Below are 21,073 nucleotides of genomic sequence, written 5' to 3' on the forward strand. Positions count from 1 at the left end.
AACAGTTGTTGTAAATAGCCGTTTGGGTTATCTGAAGACAGTGCTTCAGGCATCACCGGCCGCCACCGCCAACCCAGACCGCACTACCCCGACAAACCCCGGTAGCTTTCACCAGCCCCTTGAGGAGCCCCTCCCCAGCCGTAGCATACAGACAGCTTTTCGATCGCTGAAGCTGCCAGTTGCTCGGCGAGGCCTGTGAGATGGCGGCACTGTAGTCCAGGACCCAAAGAGGCAGGAAAGACCCCTGTTCCCCCGGGGCGATAAAAACCCGCTCCCAGAGAAGCAGAGGGCGTCTGGAACCGGGGAAGCGCCGAGGTGGCAGCGCCAACAGCCCCTGCTACGGAACCGGGAAGCCCGCGGAGTCACGGGCGGGCGCGGACCCCACCTCCCGGGCGGCAGCAGCCCCTTCCCCTCACCAGACTCCCAAGCAGCCATTAAGCCTCCGCAGACAACGGAGACGGTATCGCAGCAACCACCCAGCCAAGGAGCGCAGCGCCCGGCTATCGCGAGATTCAGAGATCTCCTTCCGGCCGCCGCGGGACGGCAGACTGCTGTGGCCCGCGGAGACTACAACTCCCAGAGTGCCTGGCGACAGAAGGGCCACAGCTTTCCCCCGCTCTGAGGCGAGGTGCCTGCCGGGACATGGAGTCTCGCCGCCCCCCGCCGGCGTGCCCAGTGACACCTCTTCCGGCGCGGCGCGTGGCGGTTTCCGGTAGCGGCGGCGGCGGCCGCAGTGGCGGGGAGAGTTGCTGTGTCAGGACACCGTGGTGGCCTCCCGCTATGGCGGGCGAGGGCGGCGTGTACCGGCTTCGCTGCTCCCTGCTGGGGCACGGGCAGGACGTGCGGGGCCTGACGCGCGGCCTCTTCCCTCAGGGCGGTTTCGTGTCCGTTTCCCGGGACCGCACTGCGCGGCTTTGGGCTCCTGACGGGTGAGTGCCGGGCCGCGGCCCTCGTCGGCAGAGCCGTCGGCGCCGCGCGGGCCTGGGCGGGAGCTCCGGGTGGCGCTCTGCGGGAGGAAGGCCGCGGAGGTGCAGCCGCTGGGGTTGGGGCCCGCGGCCGTGTCCTGTCCTAGGACTCCCGGCTGAATCGCGGCGGCCCGGGGAGGTGGCGGGCTCGTGCGTGGCGGTGGGAGTCTGTTCGCTGGAGGCGTGCTGGTGAGTTTGCGAAGGGCTAAGGCATTACCTCTTGAGCGGCTGCTTTTGGGGAGGGTTGTATTTGCTCAGTTAACTCTGTGTCGGTATTTTAGCGTGCTTTGCAGACGCTAATAATGTCTGTAAAACTAGGCGGCTTTTTTCCAGGTGGTATTAGTGTTGTTTCCACCGCTTGGTATTCAGTACCAAAGTAATCCTGTGAAGTGACAGTGCCACATTTTTTGACAGTAAGGCGGTATGCTTTGAATATTTTTTAAAAAACTCTTTTCTTGCTTTTGCTGAGCAGATTTGAACATAAAATGGAATATGATCCAAAAACTACACAGAAAACTAAAATATACAAAGATATTGGAAAAGGAAAAAAAACCCAACGTTATTTTCTCTGATATTCATGTTGTACAGGGTTGTCTCCTACTGGATTTTTCTTGTTGAATTCACTCAGTGAATTTTTCAGCATATCATTATGACCGGAAGAGATACTGCTAAGTAATGTGAATAGGAGATGGTGGAGATGTAGGGTATTGCAGGAAGCCACAGGACGTATCTCTGCACCTGTCCATAGTTTCAAATTGTGGATGGCATTCTGAAGTTGCTAGGCATGGATATTCTTTCCACTGCCTTCCAGTGAAATGGAGAAAACTGACAAATTTGCCTGAATGCTCACACATGTTGACGCGCGGAAACGAATTTCACAACTCACAAAGAGTTATAAAGCAGGCGTGTTTATTGCAGCGCCGGGTGCAAGGGGATTTCTCCTCAAAGCTTGCACACAGGGTTAAAATCATGACAGGTTTTTAAAACAGTTAACAAAGTTAGTTATGCCTACTGGTTCTACCCCTTAATTAACTATTGGTTAATACTTTTCTCACTTCATCTTAAAGTTACAGTTCTCTTTTTATTCACCACTCATGCTCAGAAAGTAGGGGGCTTAATTGGGTTGGGGCTTCTCTAGCTAGGAGGTGTGTTCCTTAGCATTATAATGAGATTAGAATGAGACATGTTAACACTAGGGCATTATTTTGGCAGTGTATTCTATTTTTCCACTATTTGTCCTTGTGCTAATCGTTATTGCTAGTCAGCAGAGAGTCAGTGGAGACAGCCTTTATCTCTAATATGTCTAACTGCCAGGTGCAGTTGTTATGAAGTATCTTCTTTACATTCTTCTTACTTACTTTTAACCCTTGTTTTTCAAGATGTCCTGTAACAATGTGTTTAAGATGATCTCTGTAGCTCTGCAGTTGAGGGCAAGGAAGACTAATCTTGTGTCTTGTTAAATGTCTCATCACAAGGGGAGGAACTTGTTAAATTGCATAGAAATTTATTGCAGGAAAGGAAGTCTAATTCTAACCCATAATTTTTGAGGGCTGTGTCAGGAAGACATGGGTAACTTATGCAGAGTTATAGTATTGGTAACAATTCTCTCTCTCTGCTTTGAAGACTCTGGGATTACAGTAGGCAGGGTTCAGTGTGTAAGCGAACTGCTGTGTGTTATTTTTGTTATTTAAACTTTACAGGAAGGTATGTTACCTTCATTTATTCTCTGTACCTTCAGCAGAGAAGATATTTTAGAATTCTGAAGAGTATCATTATTTCCCTACATATTTGAAGCTTTCCAAGCATTAAAGTGTGAAGGATGACAGTGTGATATGATATGTTGGGGCGGGGGGTGTGTGGTACGCAGGAGCAACAAACACAAAAAAGAAAAAAATCCCAAACCAAACAAATGCCACCACAACCCACACGTTTATTGTGCGGGGACAAGTAGCTTTTTCCAGTTAGTGCTCTAACAATTGAGGCTGGATCATGGTGAAGAAGTAAGGGTGCTGCTTGAATCAGTTATAATCTATTTAACTATTAAACCTCTATAGTGCTTTTAATTAAGAGCTGGTGAATAGACTTGGCAGGCAGTAAACTTTCTTCATCTACGTGCTGTGTTATTTTAGGTTGTATTGGGGTACATAATTGAGTCTCCAGACAGCAAAAGATTTCATGAACACAGACTGCAACTACTTCTGATCAAACTGGGCACAGTGTTTGCCAATGAGCAGGGAAAAACAAAACTAAGTCCTTCCAGGCCTACCATTACTGAAAAATAAGTGGAAAGCTTTAAGTATTGCTTACTGGGTTGGAATTCTGGGGTATAATTTTTCTCTTAAGGTTTTCATTCTTTCTAGGTCATCCATAGTTTTTATTCAACACAATGCAAGCATAGTTATTAATTCAACAGTTGGAGTATAAAACACACATTGTAATTCAGTGCCTCAAATAAGTAGTTTCTGTCATGACTCTGAACTGATTATGATATATGTTTAGTCTTAACAGGGGTTTTACTGAAATGCACTGTATGACTGGCCACTCAAATTTTGTATCTTGTGTGTGCATCATACCTCCAAGTGACCTCTATCCTCGTGGGCTGATTGCAACTGGTGGCAATGATCATAATATTTGCATTTTCACAGTTGACAACCCAGCTCCTCTTTACATCCTTAAGGGTCATAAGAACACAGGTATGTAGTAATTTTATTTTGGAGTTTGTTGCATAGAAGTTAATGTGATTTGTTAGAGAGGAAATTAAATTGAAGTTATAAAACTCAGGTTTGATTTCTTTGGTATTTAACATAGAAAACTATTTAATTATGGCCTCTGCAAGTAGGATTTTGTAATCTCAATTCACGCAGTGGCAGTTCATTGCAAGGACTTCCAAGTTTACACTGATGAATGCTTCAGCTTTTACTGTATATATGAACACATGGCAATTTACAGAATGATTACCCTTTTGCCAAGAGTTGCATTTTTAAGAAGCAGTTAACTTAGTTCTCCATGTATTAAGCTAAATATTTATGTCAAAGTTGATAGAAGTAGAAAACATCAGCTTCCTAAATAAACAAACTTTCACTGCCCATTTTGTTCCCTAGATGGGGATCTATTATTAATTGGTGCTTTAAATACATAGTAAAGACTAAAAGCTCACTGCAGAAATTTCATCTCTCTTTGGTCAGGTCAGTGCAACATGTGACATATTAAACCAACTTTCTATACTTTTTCTTGAGCTATATAGTAAAAGATAGAGCAATTTTCATATTAGCATATTAAGTTTTCTTTTTCGTGAGCTGATCTAATACTTAATGGACCTTTGAACAGTATAATCATGTCATTACAGGTGTCAAAAATAAACACTTAAGTCTTGGAGGTTTTGGGGCTTTATTTAAAACTGTGTTAAAGGATGGTTTTCGAGACCAGTTTGGAAATACCCTGGACTGCTAAACAGCACCTAAAATTTATTTTTTATATTATAAACCTCTTGGCTTTCTCTGAGAAAGAAAAAAAATAATGTCACTGTGTAAGGAGGCATGGAATAGCTTAGGTACTTTATCAAAAACCTGAGATGGATGAGTAGTTAAAATAACATGTGACATGCTCCCTCCAGAGGTGTAAAAAGGGGTGAGATGTTCTAGAGAAGTTATAGATGCCCCTACAAAAAAGTATATGCAGCAATTTTTACAGTAATGTAAAACATTAAAAAATGTAAAATCACATTAATTGTAAAATCTGTTTTAAAGTGGAGAAAAAGTAGGACATGACAAGTGACAGGGGTATAGTACTATTCAATTCTCACTCTGGAGTCACAGAAGCAAGAAACATAAGGCCATGCTTTCCTTTTATGAATGATTAGATAGACAGGGTACTCTCTGTTTATGACATAGGTCTTGTAAACTTACTAGTAAACCTCATTAGCACTGTGTGTCTTCAGTTTTATACCTGTGTATTACTGGAGCATTTGCAGATTATCTTTTTGCTAAATCTTTGAATGTCATCACAGTTTCTTGGTAGTAGTATTTTGCCTTCCAAGAAGATGAGCTAAGTATATTTTTGTACAAAATCTTGCTTCTTGAGGACATAAATTAATAAATGTTGATGAAATCTTGGCTTTCTCTGTAATCTTAAAACTAAACCCTGTGTGTTAATTCTGTGTCTTGACTAGTTATTTAACCTGCTTGTCAACATATTGTAGTCTGAGGAGAAGAGATCTGGTACTAATTGGAATTTAAAAATATGAATGGCAAAGAGCTGTGAAATTTTGTAATCTAAAGTGAAGAGATTTTTAATAAGCTCCTTTCTAGGTTGCAGTGCAACTACAGTTCCACTTAATTCTTCTCAAACTCCTCAACACTAAATATGCTACTACTACCGAGTAAATCTCCTTAAATAAATCTCTTTAAATTGCTGGCATAAGATTGGTGGCAATGCAGGAAACCTGTCAGTGCTGATTTGAACGTTCATTCCAGTTTGCAGCCTTTCATCTGGGAAATTCGGTACATTATTAAGTGGATCATGGGACACAACAGCCAAGGTCTGGTTGAATGACAGATGTATGATGACATTACAGGTATGGAGTTCCTCTACATGAATATAAAAAAGGTACTCTGAATTTGATTCTGGTAAGTCTAACAATGTTGCTTTTCTTGCAGGGTCACACAGCTGCAATATGGGCAGTGAAAATACTGCCTGAACAGGGATTAATGTTGACTGGTTCAGCTGACAAAACTATTAAACTGTGGAAGGCAGGCAGATGTGAAAGAACATTCACTGGTAAATGTTGCTGCAGTTGGTAATTTCATCAGGGTCATGTGCTTTTTTAAAAATAGAAAAAAATTAAAATCCCACAAAACCGTAGATAAATTAAAAAATTTTTAGGCAGGATTTCTAAAGTCACTCAAGTTGTATGCACAGATATCACATCACTTTTAAAAGAATTAGAGTTTTCTTCAAAGAATAATAAGCAATGAATTGCCCCTATTTTTTTTAAACTGCTCCCATAATGAAGGTTGGTTGCCAGGATTTAGATGTGAGCTAAATAGAAATGGTATACTGCTGCTAATGGAAAGAAAAACTGCATTAAAAGTTCTCCTTTCTTTTATAAAGGACATGAAGATTGTGTGAGAGGTTTAGCTATTCTCAGTGAAATGGAATTCCTTTCCTGTGCTAATGATGCTAGTGTTCGAAAATGGCACATCTCTGGCGAGTGTCTGCAGGTGTATTATGGACATACAAATTATATATACAGTATCTCTGTCTTCCCTCAATGTAAAGGTAAGACTATTTTTGTGACTATTACCCAACATTCTTCCAAAATGAAATGACATGGTAAGCATTCTATAGTTCTGTTGGACTGCCACAACTACGGAACTCAGGTAGCATTTAATTTACTTCTTTCCTTTAGCATAAATAATTAAAAAAAAAATACTGTGATTGACTCCAAACCACATCTCTGGCAGAATTGCTGTGGCAGTAGGTGAGATGAAAGGTCCTGAGTTAGGCCTAATTGTAAGGCTTTAGTGAAACTTTGGCAAAGCAACAGGCAAAACTATCATCTAGGTTGCCATCTGTATTTCAGCAGTATTGCAGAGTACTAAAATGGTAATGTGTGGCTTATCAGTTTGAGATAATGTGAAGTTAGATACTTCCTCAGAAAGTTTTCAAAGTACATTATAAATAGTTTAGGTTAAGAATTTTATGTGTGGGGCTTAATTGCATTTGTTTTCAAAGCTAGAGGTTCAGAACTAACTGTTGCAGACAGTTGCAGAAGAAATTCCAAGTCAGTGTCCTTTGTGTGGTGTATGGGACACTTGCGCATTTGTTCGAGAGGTAAAGTGCATGTGTACTAGGTGGATGTGTACGTCATAAATCTCTTATGCCTTAAAATTCCTCATTGAGGAGTTTATAGATGTTTGAGAGTGCTTTATGCATGTTTCCTGAAAAAGCAGGCCTACTTTGCAAAAAATCTGAATTTAAAACAAGTGTGAAACTATGCAAGTATAGTGTAAGATAAAACAGTGATGGTTACAAAATTGTTTGAAGTTCTTTGTTTAAACTCTTGAAAGGAGGAAGGAATCTTTTGTTTGTCTTGAGCATAATTTCATTCCCTGTCTGTCTGCTTAGCCTGAAATTTATGCACTTTTTTTTTCCAGAAGACAACTACGCAGTGGCTTTCTTTTAGCTTTCTTCTTGCAATTGAGAGAAGTATTAAATTGTAGAAAGTTTCTTTTATTGTGCTACTTTTTAGATACCCAGTTGCAGAGTGGCATCTAGTATCACAGTACACTAAAAATATACTTTAAAAGTTTTTATATATTTTTCTTTTCAGGTTTTGTAACTACTGGAGAGGATAGATCCCTTAGAATCTGGAAACAAGGGGAATGTGCTCAAACAATCAGACTCCCAGCTCAGTCTGTATGGTGCTGCTGTGTGTTAGACAATGGTGACATCGTAGTTGGTGCAAGGTATCCAGGTTTTAGTCTCAGTGTATTTTTAGATCTAAATCTGCATCACTTTAAATATAGATGAAACTGATACCTAAAATTACAGCCATCAAAGTGTGTGGGGGAATTAAATTTAAACATGTGCTATACTTCATCCAAAAAGTCGTTCTTTTGTTATGTGAATTGCAGAGGTAGAGTGAGTTCTTTGGGAATGTGGTAAACCATGAATAGACTGAGAATGGATCTATGAGTACCCTATAAAGAACCCTTTTAATAGGCATATCCTACCTTGATTTTAAAATTTTACTACAGATAGGTTTACCTGCTTAAGTCCTTCTCTGGGTGTTCTTAGCATGAGAATGAATTCCTTTCATAAAAATAATTCGGAGGGGTTGTTAGAAATAATGATAGTTTCTCATGACCTAGAAGTCACCATTAGAATGTATATAATAATTCTGACATTTAAAATAGTATTTCTGTTTGAATGTTTTCTCTCTATTCAGTGATGGAATTATAAGAGTGTTTACAGAGTCTTTGGAACGTACAGCAAGTGCTGAGGAGATTCAAGCTTTTGAAAATGAGCTTTCCCAAGCATCGATTGACCCTAAAACTGGTGATTTAGGCGATATTAATGCTGATGACCTTCCTGGAAGAGAACATCTTAAGGATCCTGGTAAGTTATTGTACTTTTGTCATGTTAGAGATGCCTCCAAATCTTGGTTCTGAGGTATTGAAAATTTCCAGTTTCCCAAATTAAGGCGTTGATCACTTTCAGTAGAGTTGCTGAAGAAAACAGCTTCATTTTGCTCTACTATGCTTTCATTGATGCTGTTGGAGGCAAGGCTGTAGTATGAATATATCTATTTTTTTTGTAGACTAAGATGGTAAAAAATATTTCTCTTATAATTTAGAAGAAGGTGGAATTCAGGATGCTGCAGCATGTTCAAGATCTTTTGGATCTGTTATGCCAGCTCTGGCAATAGTATATGAGACAGTTATGTAATTTGCAGAAGGACTACTGGCAGGCCCAGCCAGTACGGGTTCATGAAGGGCAGGTCCTGCGTGACCAACCTGATCTCCTTCTGTGACCAGGTGACCTGCCTAGTGGGTGAGGGAAAGGCTGTGGATGTTGTCTACCTGGACTTTAGTAAAGCCTTTGACACTATCTCTCACAGTATTCTCCTGGAGAAACTGGCATCTTGTGGCTTAGACATGTGCACTCTTCGCTGGGTAAAAAACTGGACGGCTGAGCCCAGAGAGTTGTGGTGAATGGGGTGAAATCCAGCTGGCGGCCGGTCACAAGCGGAGTCCCCCAGGGCTCAGTTTTGGGGCCGGTCTTGTTTAATATCTGTATCGATGATCTGGATGAGGGGATGGAGTGCTCCATCAGCAAGTTTGCAGATGACACCAAGTTGGGTGGGAGTGTTGATCTGTTTGAGGGTAGGAAGGCTCTGCAGAGTAGGAGTAGGGAAGTGATTGTGCCTCTATACTCCGCGCTGGTGAGGCCACACCTCAAATACTGTGTTCAGTTTTGGGCCCCTTACTACAAGAAGGACATGGAGGTACTGGAGCGTGTCCAGAGAAGGGCGACGAAGCTGGTGAGGGGTCTGGAGCACAAGTCTGATGAGCAGCGGCTGAGGGAACTGGGGTTGTTCAGTCTGGGGAAGAGGAGGCTGAGGGGAGACCTTATCACTCTCTACAACTACCTGAAAGAGGGTTGCAGAGAGGTGGGTGCTGGTCTCTTCTCCCAAGTGACTAGTGACAGGACAAGAGGAAATGGCCTCAAGTTGCGCCAGGGGAGGTTCACGCTGGATATTAGGAAAAGTTTCTTTACTGAGAGAGTGATGAAACACTGGAACAGGCTGCCCAGGGAGGTGGTGGAGTCGCCATTACTGGAGGCGTTCAAGGAACCTGTGGACGTGGCACTGTGGGACATGGTTTAGTGGACGTGGTGGTGTTGGATTGATGGTTGGACTTGATCTTACAGGTCTTTTCCAACCTTAATGATCCTGTGATTCTGTGAAGGTAGATTTTATATTTTTTTCCCTAAAAGAAAAGTAGATGCAAACTTTCTGCTTTAGCTTTTGGCTTGAAAAATAGTTTGTCTTCATTGACTCAGTTTACACTTCTCAGTAATCTCCTGAGTACCTGAAAATACAGTGGAAGTAGTGGTAGTTAAGACTACTCTTAGACAAATACTTTTTCCCAAGTTGAAATAACCAGTGACCTCAGCCCTTGGCTCTGATCAGCAAGTGGCATAAATCTTAAAATTGTATGAAGCTTCCCGTCTTGTTAGACCATGGGAGAATATCACCTTTCATCATTGTCATCTCCCTGGGAAGATGGTGAACTTTTGAAATACCTGACTGAAGGATTGCTTTTGCAACTTACTCTGGTGGCAGATAGCATTACCATAATTTTAAAACGCTGTTGTCAAGATTTCTGCTATTCTTGTTGCGACATGTAGTAGCTAGTTACTTCCTGTGCTGTGACTTTAAATGTTGGTGAACTATCTTTTGATCTTTAAATGTGAGCACTATTTTAAGACTTTTTTTCTCTCCTAAAATAAATAGTATTCTTGAATTTGTTCAAACTCTCAAACACTCTTGTCTACAGGGACAAGAGATGGACAGACACGGCTTATTAAAGATAATGGGAAAGTAGAAGCATATCAGTGGAGTGTTAGTGAAGGAAGATGGATAAAGATTGGCGATGTTGTTGGTTCTTCTGGAGCCACACAACAAACATCTGGAAAGGTTTTGTTTGAAGGAAAGGTATATGCAAACTTTAATTGTTTCTTTTTCCTTCCCTAGTAAAATGCTTAATTTCCCAATAAAAGTTTATTCCAGTCTTTGCTTAGATAAAATATAATTTAGGAAATAGGTATTTCTTGCTACTTTTTTGTCTTCTTTGATCTATTAAAACTCAGAAGTAGAAGTAGAGGTAAGTACTACTTGCTTTATTACTTTCGAAACATTTTGTAAAACAAGCAAGCCAAGGGCAAAAATTATTTTGGAGAAAGGTAAACTATTAGTAGAGAAATTATCAAGTTCTCTAGTATTTATTGCTAATACCTTGAAAAGTTCGTTTTAACTTCCTTTCCAAAGGAAGCGAACTATCCAATTCATAATGCGAGGCTTATCCAAAATATTAGGTACCGGGCTTTCTGTATCCTTTTTCTGTAGTAGCTTTTGAGCCTAAAGACAGATAAGCTGAAAAATGTTTCCTTTACTGAAATATACACAGAAAAGTCTATCTCTAGCGCCACTGCAGAAGGAATGCCTTTGAGATACTAATTTTACCTCTCACGTGGTTTAAAGAAACCTTAGGAATTTGTTGTTTTCTAGTATTAGAAGTATGCTTTTAAGACTGAAGTTTTTTGAGGCATTCGACTGCTGTATAGCTTTGCAGGCAGCCAGAGCTGTCTGTGAGAGTTACCTGATGCATCTGTTATTTTGTTAATGTGTGTGCAGATATATTACATGACATGTTGTTCTAGCCTGCTCTTCTTGAGACAGAGAATTCTGGAAAACACACGGTATGGTTTAAGTGTTTTTTCTTGCAGCCTGTGTAGGAGAGTACTATTGATACAATCTGCAAGTAGCAGTATTAAAGGTTTTAGGCTTAGCCCTTGGCCATTATTAGTCTGCATTTGATACATCTGTATGTAGAAAGTGCTGACAAACTTCTAATTTGTTTTTATTTTTATTCTGCTTATAGGAGTATGACTATGTTTTCACTATTGATGTAAATGAAAGTGGGCCTTCCTACAAACTGCCGTATAACATCACTGATGATCCTTGGCTGACTGCATACAACTTCCTGCAAAGGAATGATCTAAATCCTATGTTTCTGGATCAGGTGGCCAAGTTTATTATGGACAACACTAAGGGGCAAACACTGTTGAGTACAAGTGCTCAATTTTCAGATCCATTTACAGGTAAAAATTTTAAACTTAAATGATGACATCAGTCACTCCTCCCAGTTTTGCGTCATCAGCAAACTCACTAAGGGTGCACTCTGACCCATCTTCCAGATCATTAATGAAGATGTTGAACAGGACTGGACACAGTAATGACCCCTGGGGTACACCACCAGTGACTGGCCTCCAACTAGAAGTTGTGCCACTGATCATCACTCCCTGGGCCTGGCTGTTCAGGCAGTTTTCAATCCACCTCACTGTCTGCTCAGGCAGACTTCAGTGTCATAGCTCCTGCGCTTCCTGTACAGGACTTTCATGCCCTCAAATGATTGAAGGCAAGGCACAGATAGATCTGACAAGAAAAATATAAAAACTTGACAACCTTCCAAAGTGTTTGTCAGAACAAATCTTCAACAAAATTTTAATCAAGCCAGTTATATTTTTCAGTCTAGTCTTTTTTTTTTTTTTCCAGTGGAAGAAAACTCCCACTTTTCATATTACTTTAAGAGTTGGCCAGGTGCTGTTAAGGCAATTAATAAAATACAAAAATTTAGCTAGAGAATGAACTGAAATTGAGTGAAATATATAAATGACCCTTTTTCAGGCAGGAAGTGGAACTAGAACAAATTAATTACTCATAAGCTGAACTGTGTTAATCAATTACATCCTGCTTATCACATCTACAAAATAAATCAGTCTCATTTCAACTAGTTTCACAAAGATGAAGTTAGGAGTAAAATGTCATTAAAATAATTGAGATAAATCTTTCTTGCAATGAACTAGAAATGAGAATACAGGCTAATCAGGTTCAGATGTAACTCATGGAGCTGCAGTCATCTGAACTTATGCACATACTCTTGATTTGGCTGTGTCCAAATGTGCAAAGCATATGCCCCAGAAAACAGATTTCTGACCCTCAATTAGGAAGAATTTGTTCAGCATCAGGGGACTTTTGCGTGGATAGAATCAGATTTCTTCTAATGCCACAATAAACAGTAAGACGTATTTGATGTTTGGCTTTATTTTTGAGCTGCTTCTGTCTGAAAAGTACTGATGTTTTAATAACATTAAGCTGTGTATAGCAGTCATTGCTTTTCTTACTGTTTCACTAGGTGCTGGACGTTATGTTCCAGGTTCTTCATCTGGATCAAGTACAATACCTGCAGCAGATCCATTTACAGGTGATGTAAAATTAATAATCTGTCTTGCTAGCATTTAAGGTGCATATTTTATTGTGTTCAGTTGCACTCAGTGTTTGGCTCCAGACCACTGCTTCTTGCAGTTCTCTGTTGGGGCAGTGGTGTGGGACAGACTGCTAAGGTGCACTCTGCCGCTGTCAAACATGTCCAGATCTGTTTCGTAGAAGAGAGCCCTCTACTGTCTGGTCTGCCTCATGTCACTCTGTCCTTTACAGCAGAGGAGAAGGTCTTAAAACTTATGTTTTGTCAAACTCTCGTATGCATGGCCAACACAGGAATGGATATCTTCATAGAAGTAGTTTTCTTTTTTTCCTTATTATGCCTTTTTTTCTTATTACACCACCTTTATTGGTACCTTCCACCCTAAATTTTAGATTCTAACCCTCCCGTAGCTAAAGTCCTTCTCACTAGTTTAGCAAGCCTGTTTGCAAGGACATTCTAGCCCTGCTTTGTCAGACTTACCCTATCCCTGATTACTAAGTCTTGCTCCTCAAAGTGGGTCCTGTACTCATTGATGCCAAAGTCCTGCCTGCAAAACCAGCCATGCAGCGAGTTGCCAACGCACTTGATGAGTCTGTTTCTACTCAGGTGTTTTTGCTTTGCTGGCAGCATCAAAGAAAAACCACCTGTGCCCTTCACCCTTGCCCCCAGAGCTCTCTAATCACTCTAGAAACTCTGCAGGACTTCCTTGGCAGTATCATTGATATCCATGTGGAAGAGCAGCAGGGTAACAGTCTGAAGGCCAGGCAAGCCTTGGCAGCCTCTCAGTAGCATCCTGGAGCCTGGCCCCCAGCAGACACAAACCTCACAAGATAACGGGTCACGTCAGTAGATGGGTGCCTCCATACCCTGCAGAAGGAAGCCTCCCACCACTACTGCTTGCCTTTCCCTTTTTTGCAGATGTGAGGTGCAGTCTCAGCTGGCTTTGATGCATCCCTGTTGGGTGTTTGCCCTCACGAGGGCCAGGGCACTGTGCCTGTTCTGCAGTTGCAGATCTACAGGTGGAGCAGCAGCCTCTGTGCTGTTGCCAAAAGCCGCAGCCTTCAGCCTTCCCCATCTTGACAGTCTTTTTCCATTCCTATTCTACTGTGGTCTCCAGCTGTGCCTCCTCCCTTGCTTTATGTGGCTCAGGTTGTGGTCTCTGCAGATGCAGTTCCTTCACCCGAGGCCTCAGTGCCACGAACAGAGTCCACCTCCCACAGGAGGGGCCACTGCTGCCCCCAGGCACGGAGAGAGGCCAGGCCTGGGCAGCAGTGCCCTCCCCGGGGAGCTTGTCATGGATAAGGTGTCTGCTGTGCTGAGGGCCTTTGCACCAGTGGGTGCCAGAAACCGTGCCGGAATGTCTCCTAGCTGTGGGTTGCTTACCTTGCGAATGCCATCATCACCACCAGCACCACTCTCATGCATAGGCATAGATTTAATCCTTAAATTTCAGGAAGTGTTAAAGACTTCTTTTTAATTCCTTTAGTGCAAAATAACGCCTTTAATAGTAATGTTTGAAAACTAGTAACTAAATACAGGTATACATTACCTTTTACCAGTGGTGGTGTTTAAAAAACCTAATGTGTCTGTTCAGGTGCTGGTCGCTATGTTCCTGGTTCAGCATCAAATGCAGTAGCTCCAGTGGGTGGGGTTGATCCATTTACAGGTAAGAGATGATGCCTGCCAATGAAAAGCATCCCTGATCTTTTGCTTCGTTTTTTCCTTTGACATGGATTTTATATTGATGCAAATTTATACTTAATTAAAAATAATAAGCTGATTGAAGCTGGTTATACTCTGGAAATTACTGAGAAAACAGGGATAACAGAGCCTTCCCTTACATGCAAGAATCATGCACAGAAGCTTTAAAATACATGATAGCAATCTGGTTTTGAGAGGATTTTTGGTTTCCTACTATTTATGTTGTTGATCAAAGAAATTGATATATGTATTTAATGGAAATTACACAGTATCAGCCACTAATTCACCTGTAATTCTAGGAAATCATTATAGGTCATAGATTAAAGCTTTTTATTACTCTTTTTCTAAGGAGATTTGAGGCTACTATTGCATGTGACATAACTTGGTCATATCTGCAAATCTTCCAATATATAGAAACTTTGTCTATTCATTAGGAAAATAATCAAAAGATAAGATTTCAGGGGCAGCAGGGATCTTTGTTCTAAAATGACCCTTGCCATTTTCGTGTCTTAACTGCAGTACCCATTCCTATGAATGACTGTGTATTTAGTTCATGTAATTCCGAAATCACTGTTAATAATTTACACTTGTATAGTAGATTTTTACATTGGGGGAGAACAGTTTGTGAAGGTATTGCTTTAAGCTTTAAACCTTGACTATAAAATTAATGTAAGGAATGACAGCTATTTGCGTAAGTATTAAATTTTCTTAAAAGGTATTTTTCTGACTAATGTCCAGCAGAGACTTACTGGTAGGATACTGTTCTATGTCAGACACTGTGGTACGCTGTTGAACTTTTCCTGCTTCCTTTATGTAGGAATGGGCGCCTACCAATCAGCTGCTGCAAAAGTTGAAAATATTTATTTTCCAAAGAAGGATGCTGTCACCTTTGACCAGGCCAATCCTACGCAGATACTGGGTCAGTGTTTTAATTTCAAGGATGGTTTTATTTTTCACCGGTTTGATGTAACTTCACTTTTGATCTTTTCAAAAAGCTAATGATTTCCTATGGCTTTCCTACTGTTTCTTGGTTTCGACCTGTTAAAATTGCATTCATCACTTTAATGGTGCATGTATTTGAAGGCTTAGGAGTGTTAGTAAATTTTACAAGAACTCTAATACAGGATATCCAATTTTTTTCCCCTCAGCTTATGTCCGTTGTTGTTCAATGTCTTTTATTGAGCTGGTACATTTGAATACTGTACCCTTTTTTTTTGCTTAGCTGCTGTGTATGCAGGTCATGCGCAATCCCTTTCTGATTTTGCTCATGAAAATTTTTTAGTTCACCAGAGAGCTGTACAGTGTGATCTATGAAGTTTTAAAGTCAGGCATTCTGCAATTTCACAGGTTGCAATGGTCACTTCTATATTTAAGCAGAACACTCTGTGTAACAGAAAAAGAAAACAGTGTATAATATTTAGTAATTATACACATTTTTGATAAATGTTATTACTGGCTTGTTTTTACCTCTCTCTTCCCATGATTCATTCCTATTCTACTATGTCTTCGGTATTTTCTATGAGTGTTCCACAGAATCTCTGCCCTATTTGTCACCTGTTTATTTCAGTATGTTTCTGTACAGTGCTTTAGTACATTTAGGGGGTTTGTAAAACTAGTTTGTATTCACAATGTACCTGCCTTGAAGATCTCCAAATTAAAATTCTCTTGCTTCCTTCCCTCCCCCTTATATACAGAGCTTGAAAATGTTGTAGTTGTCTAGACAGTCTGATGAGGAAACTTAAAATGAGATTCTGCTTTTTAGGAAAAGTATACCTTTACCTTCATCCAACTTCTTGAAGAGGGTAAGCTCCTGGCCTTATAGTCATAGAATCGTAGAACGGTTTAGGTTGAAGGGACCTTTAAGGATCATCTAGTCTAACCCCCCTGCCATGGGCAGGGACATCTTTCACTGGGTCAGCTTGCTGAAAGCCCTGTCCAACCTGACCTCAAACCCTTCCAATGATGTGGCATTCACAGCTTCCCTGGGCAACCTGTTCCGGTGTCTGTTTTGTTTTAAACCATTGCCCTTTGTCCTATTGCTACAGGCCCTGGTAAAAAGTCTCCCTCTGTCTTTCTTATAAGCCATCTTTATATATAAAAAGGCCACAATAAGGTCTCCCCGAAGCCTTCTGTTCTCCAGGCTGAACAACCCCAACTCTCCCAGCCTTTCTTCACAGGAGAGGTGTTCCATCCCTCTGATCATCTTTGTGGCCCTCCTCTGGACCTGCTCCAACAGGTCCCTGTCTTTCTTGTACTGGGGACCCCAGAGCTGGACACAATACTCCAGGTGGCGTCTCACAAGAGTGGAGAATAACCTCCCTCGACCTGCTGGCTACACTTCTTTTTATGCAGTCCAGGACGTGTTTGGCTTTCTGGACTGTAAGTACACATTGCCAGTTCACATCCAATTTTTATTCCACCAGTATACCCAAGTCCTCCTCTTCAGGGCTGCTCCCAATCCATTCATAGCCCAGTCTGTACCGATACTGGGGATTGCCCCAACCCAGGTGCAGGACCCCTGCACTTGGCCTTGTTGAACTTCACGGGGTTTGCATGGGTCCACTTCTCAAGACTGTTAAGGTCTCTCTGGACCTTCTGTCTGCAGTATTGCTCTTCTATGTATTGTTCATGTTTCACTTTCTCTTTAAAAATACCAGTCAAAATCTTCAGTCAGTCTCATCACGTTACCCTGAATTTTCTTGTGCTCTGGTATTTGTTTGTTCAGGGAGAAGGTAAGGGATTCACAAACGAGAATTTATTTTTTTTTCTGGAGGTTGTCAGTAGTAAATAGATCTAGCCTCCTTTTAGTTTTGCACAGATTTTACAGTAAAATTTTGTCCGGAACTTACTAAGAGGGAGAATGGCAAGACTGGCTGACTTTCATTCTCCTGTGTTACAGCAAATCAGAGACTTTTACTTAGTCTTAAAAACACACTGCATCAGTTTATTTTTGTCCAGTATTATTGAAGAATAACCATAATAGCCACAGGCTTAGTGGGTTGTTTGGTTTTTGAAGCTTAGAATCTGAAAACTACGTTTACTGCGTTTCCTGCAGCTTTGTAACAGTGCATGGTTAAATACACTTGTAAATATTATGGCTGGACTGGGATAGATTTAATAGCTGTATAGTTTTTTTTTCTGTAAGAGGTCAACAGTTGATTTTTGTGCATACTATAAAACTCATCAGGGTGTACTAATGTAATGCTACCTGCTTGTGTGTTTATTGACATAGCCCTCATCAATTCCGGAAGAACCATGATTGGCAGGTGCTTAATGCTAGATCCATTTTAAGCAAAATGCTGTATATTAAAACTAATTTTTCCAATACTTCGATTTTTAAATGACATTGAAATTTGAATATAGGACATCATGCAATCACATTTTGCTTATGGCACTTAAATAAGTAAAAATACAAAAACAGTGATCACACTAATAACATAGTTTCTTTATTGTTTCTACTACCTAATAATAGAAAAGAGCAAAAAAGAAATAATATTTCAGTTATGAAAACTAATGGTCTTGTGATTCTTTTCTGTGGTTTTGCCTGCGTGTAGGCTACGATGTGAATTCTGAATCTTTGTGTTGCAGTACTAGAGGGGGCTTTGTAGTAGCAATTACTGCGATGATTAAAACCTTACCATTAGAAAGATGATGAAACTGCGAAAAGTAATGTTTAAAATTCTAAAACCCCCCAAAACAATTACAGTAGTTGTAACTTGTTTGTAAAGTGGTTTTGTAGTATTTAATTCAAGATCTGGATTTGTGAAGTTCTAATGTGAGAAAGCCATGCTTCTTCTGTTGGTCTTACAGGCAAATTAAAGGAACTTAATGGCAGTGCAAGTGAAGAACATAAGCTTACAGAAGATGACTTGATAATCCTAGAAAAGTTATTGTCTGCAACATGCAACACCTCTGCAGAAATACCTACAGCACAGCAACTTCAGACTTTATGGAGAGCAGTTAACTGGCCAGAAGGTAGACACAACTATTTTTTGTACCATCATCTCATCAATACTTCACCATGAACCAGAAGCCTTGTTATGCTGGCTGTTACGCAGTCTGTCCCAAAGAGTTTATAACCCAAGTAGAAACCAGAAGATGATAAACAGATGCTAATAGCACTGATCAGTAGCAGGGGCAGTGGCATGAATTGCAAAATTGGTAATTGGTTGTCAGCATTGGTTGTTGGCACAGGAGTAAAAATGAAGGAGAAACCTGATATAAACATCAGTCATGGTTATTTCATTAGCAGGAGCATTCTCAAGAAAGGGGTCTGAGGCTTGTTTGGAAATAGAGCAAAGCAGTGTGAGGTTGGAGTCCTAAGCTGTTATCAAATGAGACATGAAATTATGGAGATAAATAATTTAAAAAATTTCAAAAGTAGCTCCTGTTTAATATGGTAGAAAAGCAGTTACTGAAGCCAGGTTACGTGGTCAGAAGTGCATTAGTGAAATGATACTCTGAATGAATGCAAGTGGAGGTGATGTAATTTCATTTGATAATGTATCGTTGTCAGCACTTACGGATTGAAAAGGCTGGTTTGGTTGTTACTTCACCTTCTGCGAAAAATGGGATACATTGCATATACAAATATCTAAATATACAGTTAAAATAAACTGCTTTCTTGAAATTGCAGTTAAAGATTTATTAACAGGAAGAATACTTTGGTATTAAAAACTCATGTTCATTACACAACATCACTTAATCAAACTGTTTTGCACAGCGGGGAGCTGGTGGTCGCCAGTGTCTTCGTACCTTTCAAACTCTTCGTATTGTACAAAGTGTTAGTTCTCAAAATTCTGCGTATCGGCAGGAAAAGCTGCTCAATAAGTAGCTAAGCAGGTTCAGCTTTGATTTGGTTGTAAGCATGGGATACTGAAGGTAGACCCAAGGAGTCAGACATATTTGAAACTTGGGAAGGTGGGGGGGAGCTACCAAACAAACTCTGACTTCATTTTCCTTACAATGATTTCCAGCTGATCAGTTGAGGACATTTTTTATTTTTCTTTGCAAATTATGTCTGAGAGTTAAAGGTAGTCTAAACATTTTTTTTTTTATTCATTTCTCTTTCTGTAAGCAGTTTTGTAGCTATGGTAAACTGTAAGATACGGAATGAGGACAAAGGGAGATGCTGCCTGTGCAGGGGTGTTCAATCACTGAGAAGCTTTCAGAGACCTTTTTGGATTAGTTAACATTATTTTGTGCTTGCCTTCAGTGTTATCAATTAGAGCTCTTAGGAAAGATTTTAAGATTTTTTTGCAAAGCACTGTGTTTATCCTAAATTAAGGAGCATGTTTTTTGTGATTAATTGAACTATTACTAGAACGGGTTTGTCAATACTTGTCTTTATGAATTTCAAACAACTTGTGGTTTACCTGAATCTCTTTCGGCATGAAACTGTTACTGTCCATTTCTGAGTTACGGGTTTAAGAATGTCTGTGTCTGAAAGAACCTCATGAGCACATTTGCACATAGTGCAATATTAATACTAAAATATTTTTTGTTTTGTTTCTTAGATATTGTCTTTCCAGCGCTAGACATTCTTAGATTGTCTGTCAGGCATCCCACTGTGAATGAGAACTTCTGCAGTGAAAAGGATCATGTACAATTTATCATCCTTCTCCTTAAATTTCTGAACCCTGAAGGAAAGCAAGCAAACCAGCTGTTGGCACTTAGAGCTCTTTGCAATTGTTTTGTCAGCCAGGCAGGACAGAAGCTTATGATGGAACAGAGGGATGAAATAATGACACAAGCAATAGAAACGAAATCAGGCAATAATAAGAACATCCACATTGCGCTTGCCACGCTGACATTGAACTATGCTGTATGTTTACGTAAAGTCAACAACATTGAGGGTAAAGCTCAATGTTTATCAGTAATCAGCACAGTTATGGAAGTTGTTCAAGATCTCGAAGCCATTTTTAGATTGCTTGTGGCTCTTGGAACGCTAATAAGTGATGATACAAATGCTGTGCAATTAGCTAAGTCTCTTGGAGTTGACTCTCAGATAAAAAAGTATGCCTCTGTATCAGAACCGGCTAAAGTAAAGGAATGCTGTAGGTTTGTTCTTAATCTGCTGTAATTGTTTGTTTTTCTTAGCACATGGGAGACACAGTGTATGCAGAAAAAAAATGCTTTTGTTCATGTTTTGTGACAGACTATAATTGAGAAAATACTGGGGATGAATTGAACTTGATTTGTTGCAAGGTACAGAGCAAATAAAACTTTTTACACTGTTTGTCATTTGACTGCTTTTCTGAAGTCTGTAGTGCACAGGATCTTTGCAAGAAGTCCTTGTGATGTAGCTCAAATCAAAATAGATCACCAAGAAGTCAAACTGTCACAGTACTTCAAGGTCATCTAGATGGAAATGTAGCAAATGGCTGTGATTCAGTGACTGGCAACTACGACACCCACCCCAACCACATTTCTACGTTTCAGCACAATGAGTCTGTTTCTTGACCGTGCTTTTTGTTAGCAGAGAAGGGGCCCTGAGAACTGTTAAGTTCAGTGGTGCTTTTCAGAAGCTTATTAGTTAACATTTGTTAATACTAACCCTTATCAAATATCCTGGTAAGGAAGCGGCATTTGGCTAATTTTTCATCAGCTCTTTTCCACTTTCTTTTTGAAATCCAGCTGTTTTATGGCCCTTACTGTTTTTAACCTAGAACTAGGTAACTCTTTGAGAGGTAGAATCTTTAACTGCCATATAGATGTCATGCTTCACTCATAACTGAATACCTTGTAGCTTGTAAAATGGCTTGAACTTCTAGAAAAGCTTTTACATGACTTTTAATGACAGGAATGTTCCACCAGTTGATAGCAAGTGTCTCACTCTAAAGTATGTTGTAAAATACT

The 21,073-nt window shown here is 40.3% G+C and overlaps 1 protein-coding gene across 2 annotated transcripts; it reads left to right on the forward strand.

Annotated features, from left to right (window-relative positions):
* The first annotated feature begins 780 nt into the window (after nt 1-780).
* Nucleotides 781-20,453, forward strand: PLAA (phospholipase A2 activating protein). Of its 2 annotated transcripts, XM_059833336.1 has the most exons (14): nt 781-929; nt 3,465-3,658; nt 5,438-5,538; nt 5,621-5,741; nt 6,075-6,242; nt 7,297-7,432; nt 7,915-8,084; nt 10,028-10,185; nt 11,132-11,351; nt 12,446-12,514; nt 14,109-14,180; nt 15,033-15,134; nt 18,026-18,190; nt 19,732-20,453. In XM_059833336.1, exons 1-14 carry the CDS (start codon nt 781-783, stop codon nt 20,295-20,297), a joined length of 2,391 nt encoding a protein of 796 aa, XP_059689319.1. In that variant the 3' UTR covers nt 20,298-20,453. The 2 variants fall into 2 exon arrangements, with proteins under 2 accessions (XP_059689319.1, XP_059689320.1); XM_059833337.1 differs by lacking the exons at nt 781-929; nt 12,446-12,514 and having other exon boundaries at nt 3,471-3,658.
* The last annotated feature ends 620 nt before the right edge of the window (nt 20,454-21,073 follow it).

Source organism: Gavia stellata, chromosome Z (assembly GCF_030936135.1).
Source record: "Gavia stellata isolate bGavSte3 chromosome Z, bGavSte3.hap2, whole genome shotgun sequence".
Taxonomy (NCBI): domain Eukaryota; kingdom Metazoa; phylum Chordata; class Aves; order Gaviiformes; family Gaviidae; genus Gavia; species Gavia stellata.

Bases quoted from the DNA above. Each gene is read 5' to 3' on its own strand.
- PLAA (XM_059833336.1), top strand. From the start codon at position 781: ATGGCGGGCGAGGGCGGCGTGTACCGGCTTCGCTGCTCCCTGCTGGGG. The intron at 5,539-5,620 runs GTATGGAGTTCC...CTTTTCTTGCAG, and splicing joins GATGTATGATGACATTACAG to GGTCACACAGCTGCAATATG. The intron at 8,085-10,027 runs GTAAGTTATTGT...TCTTGTCTACAG, and splicing joins AGAACATCTTAAGGATCCTG to GGACAAGAGATGGACAGACA.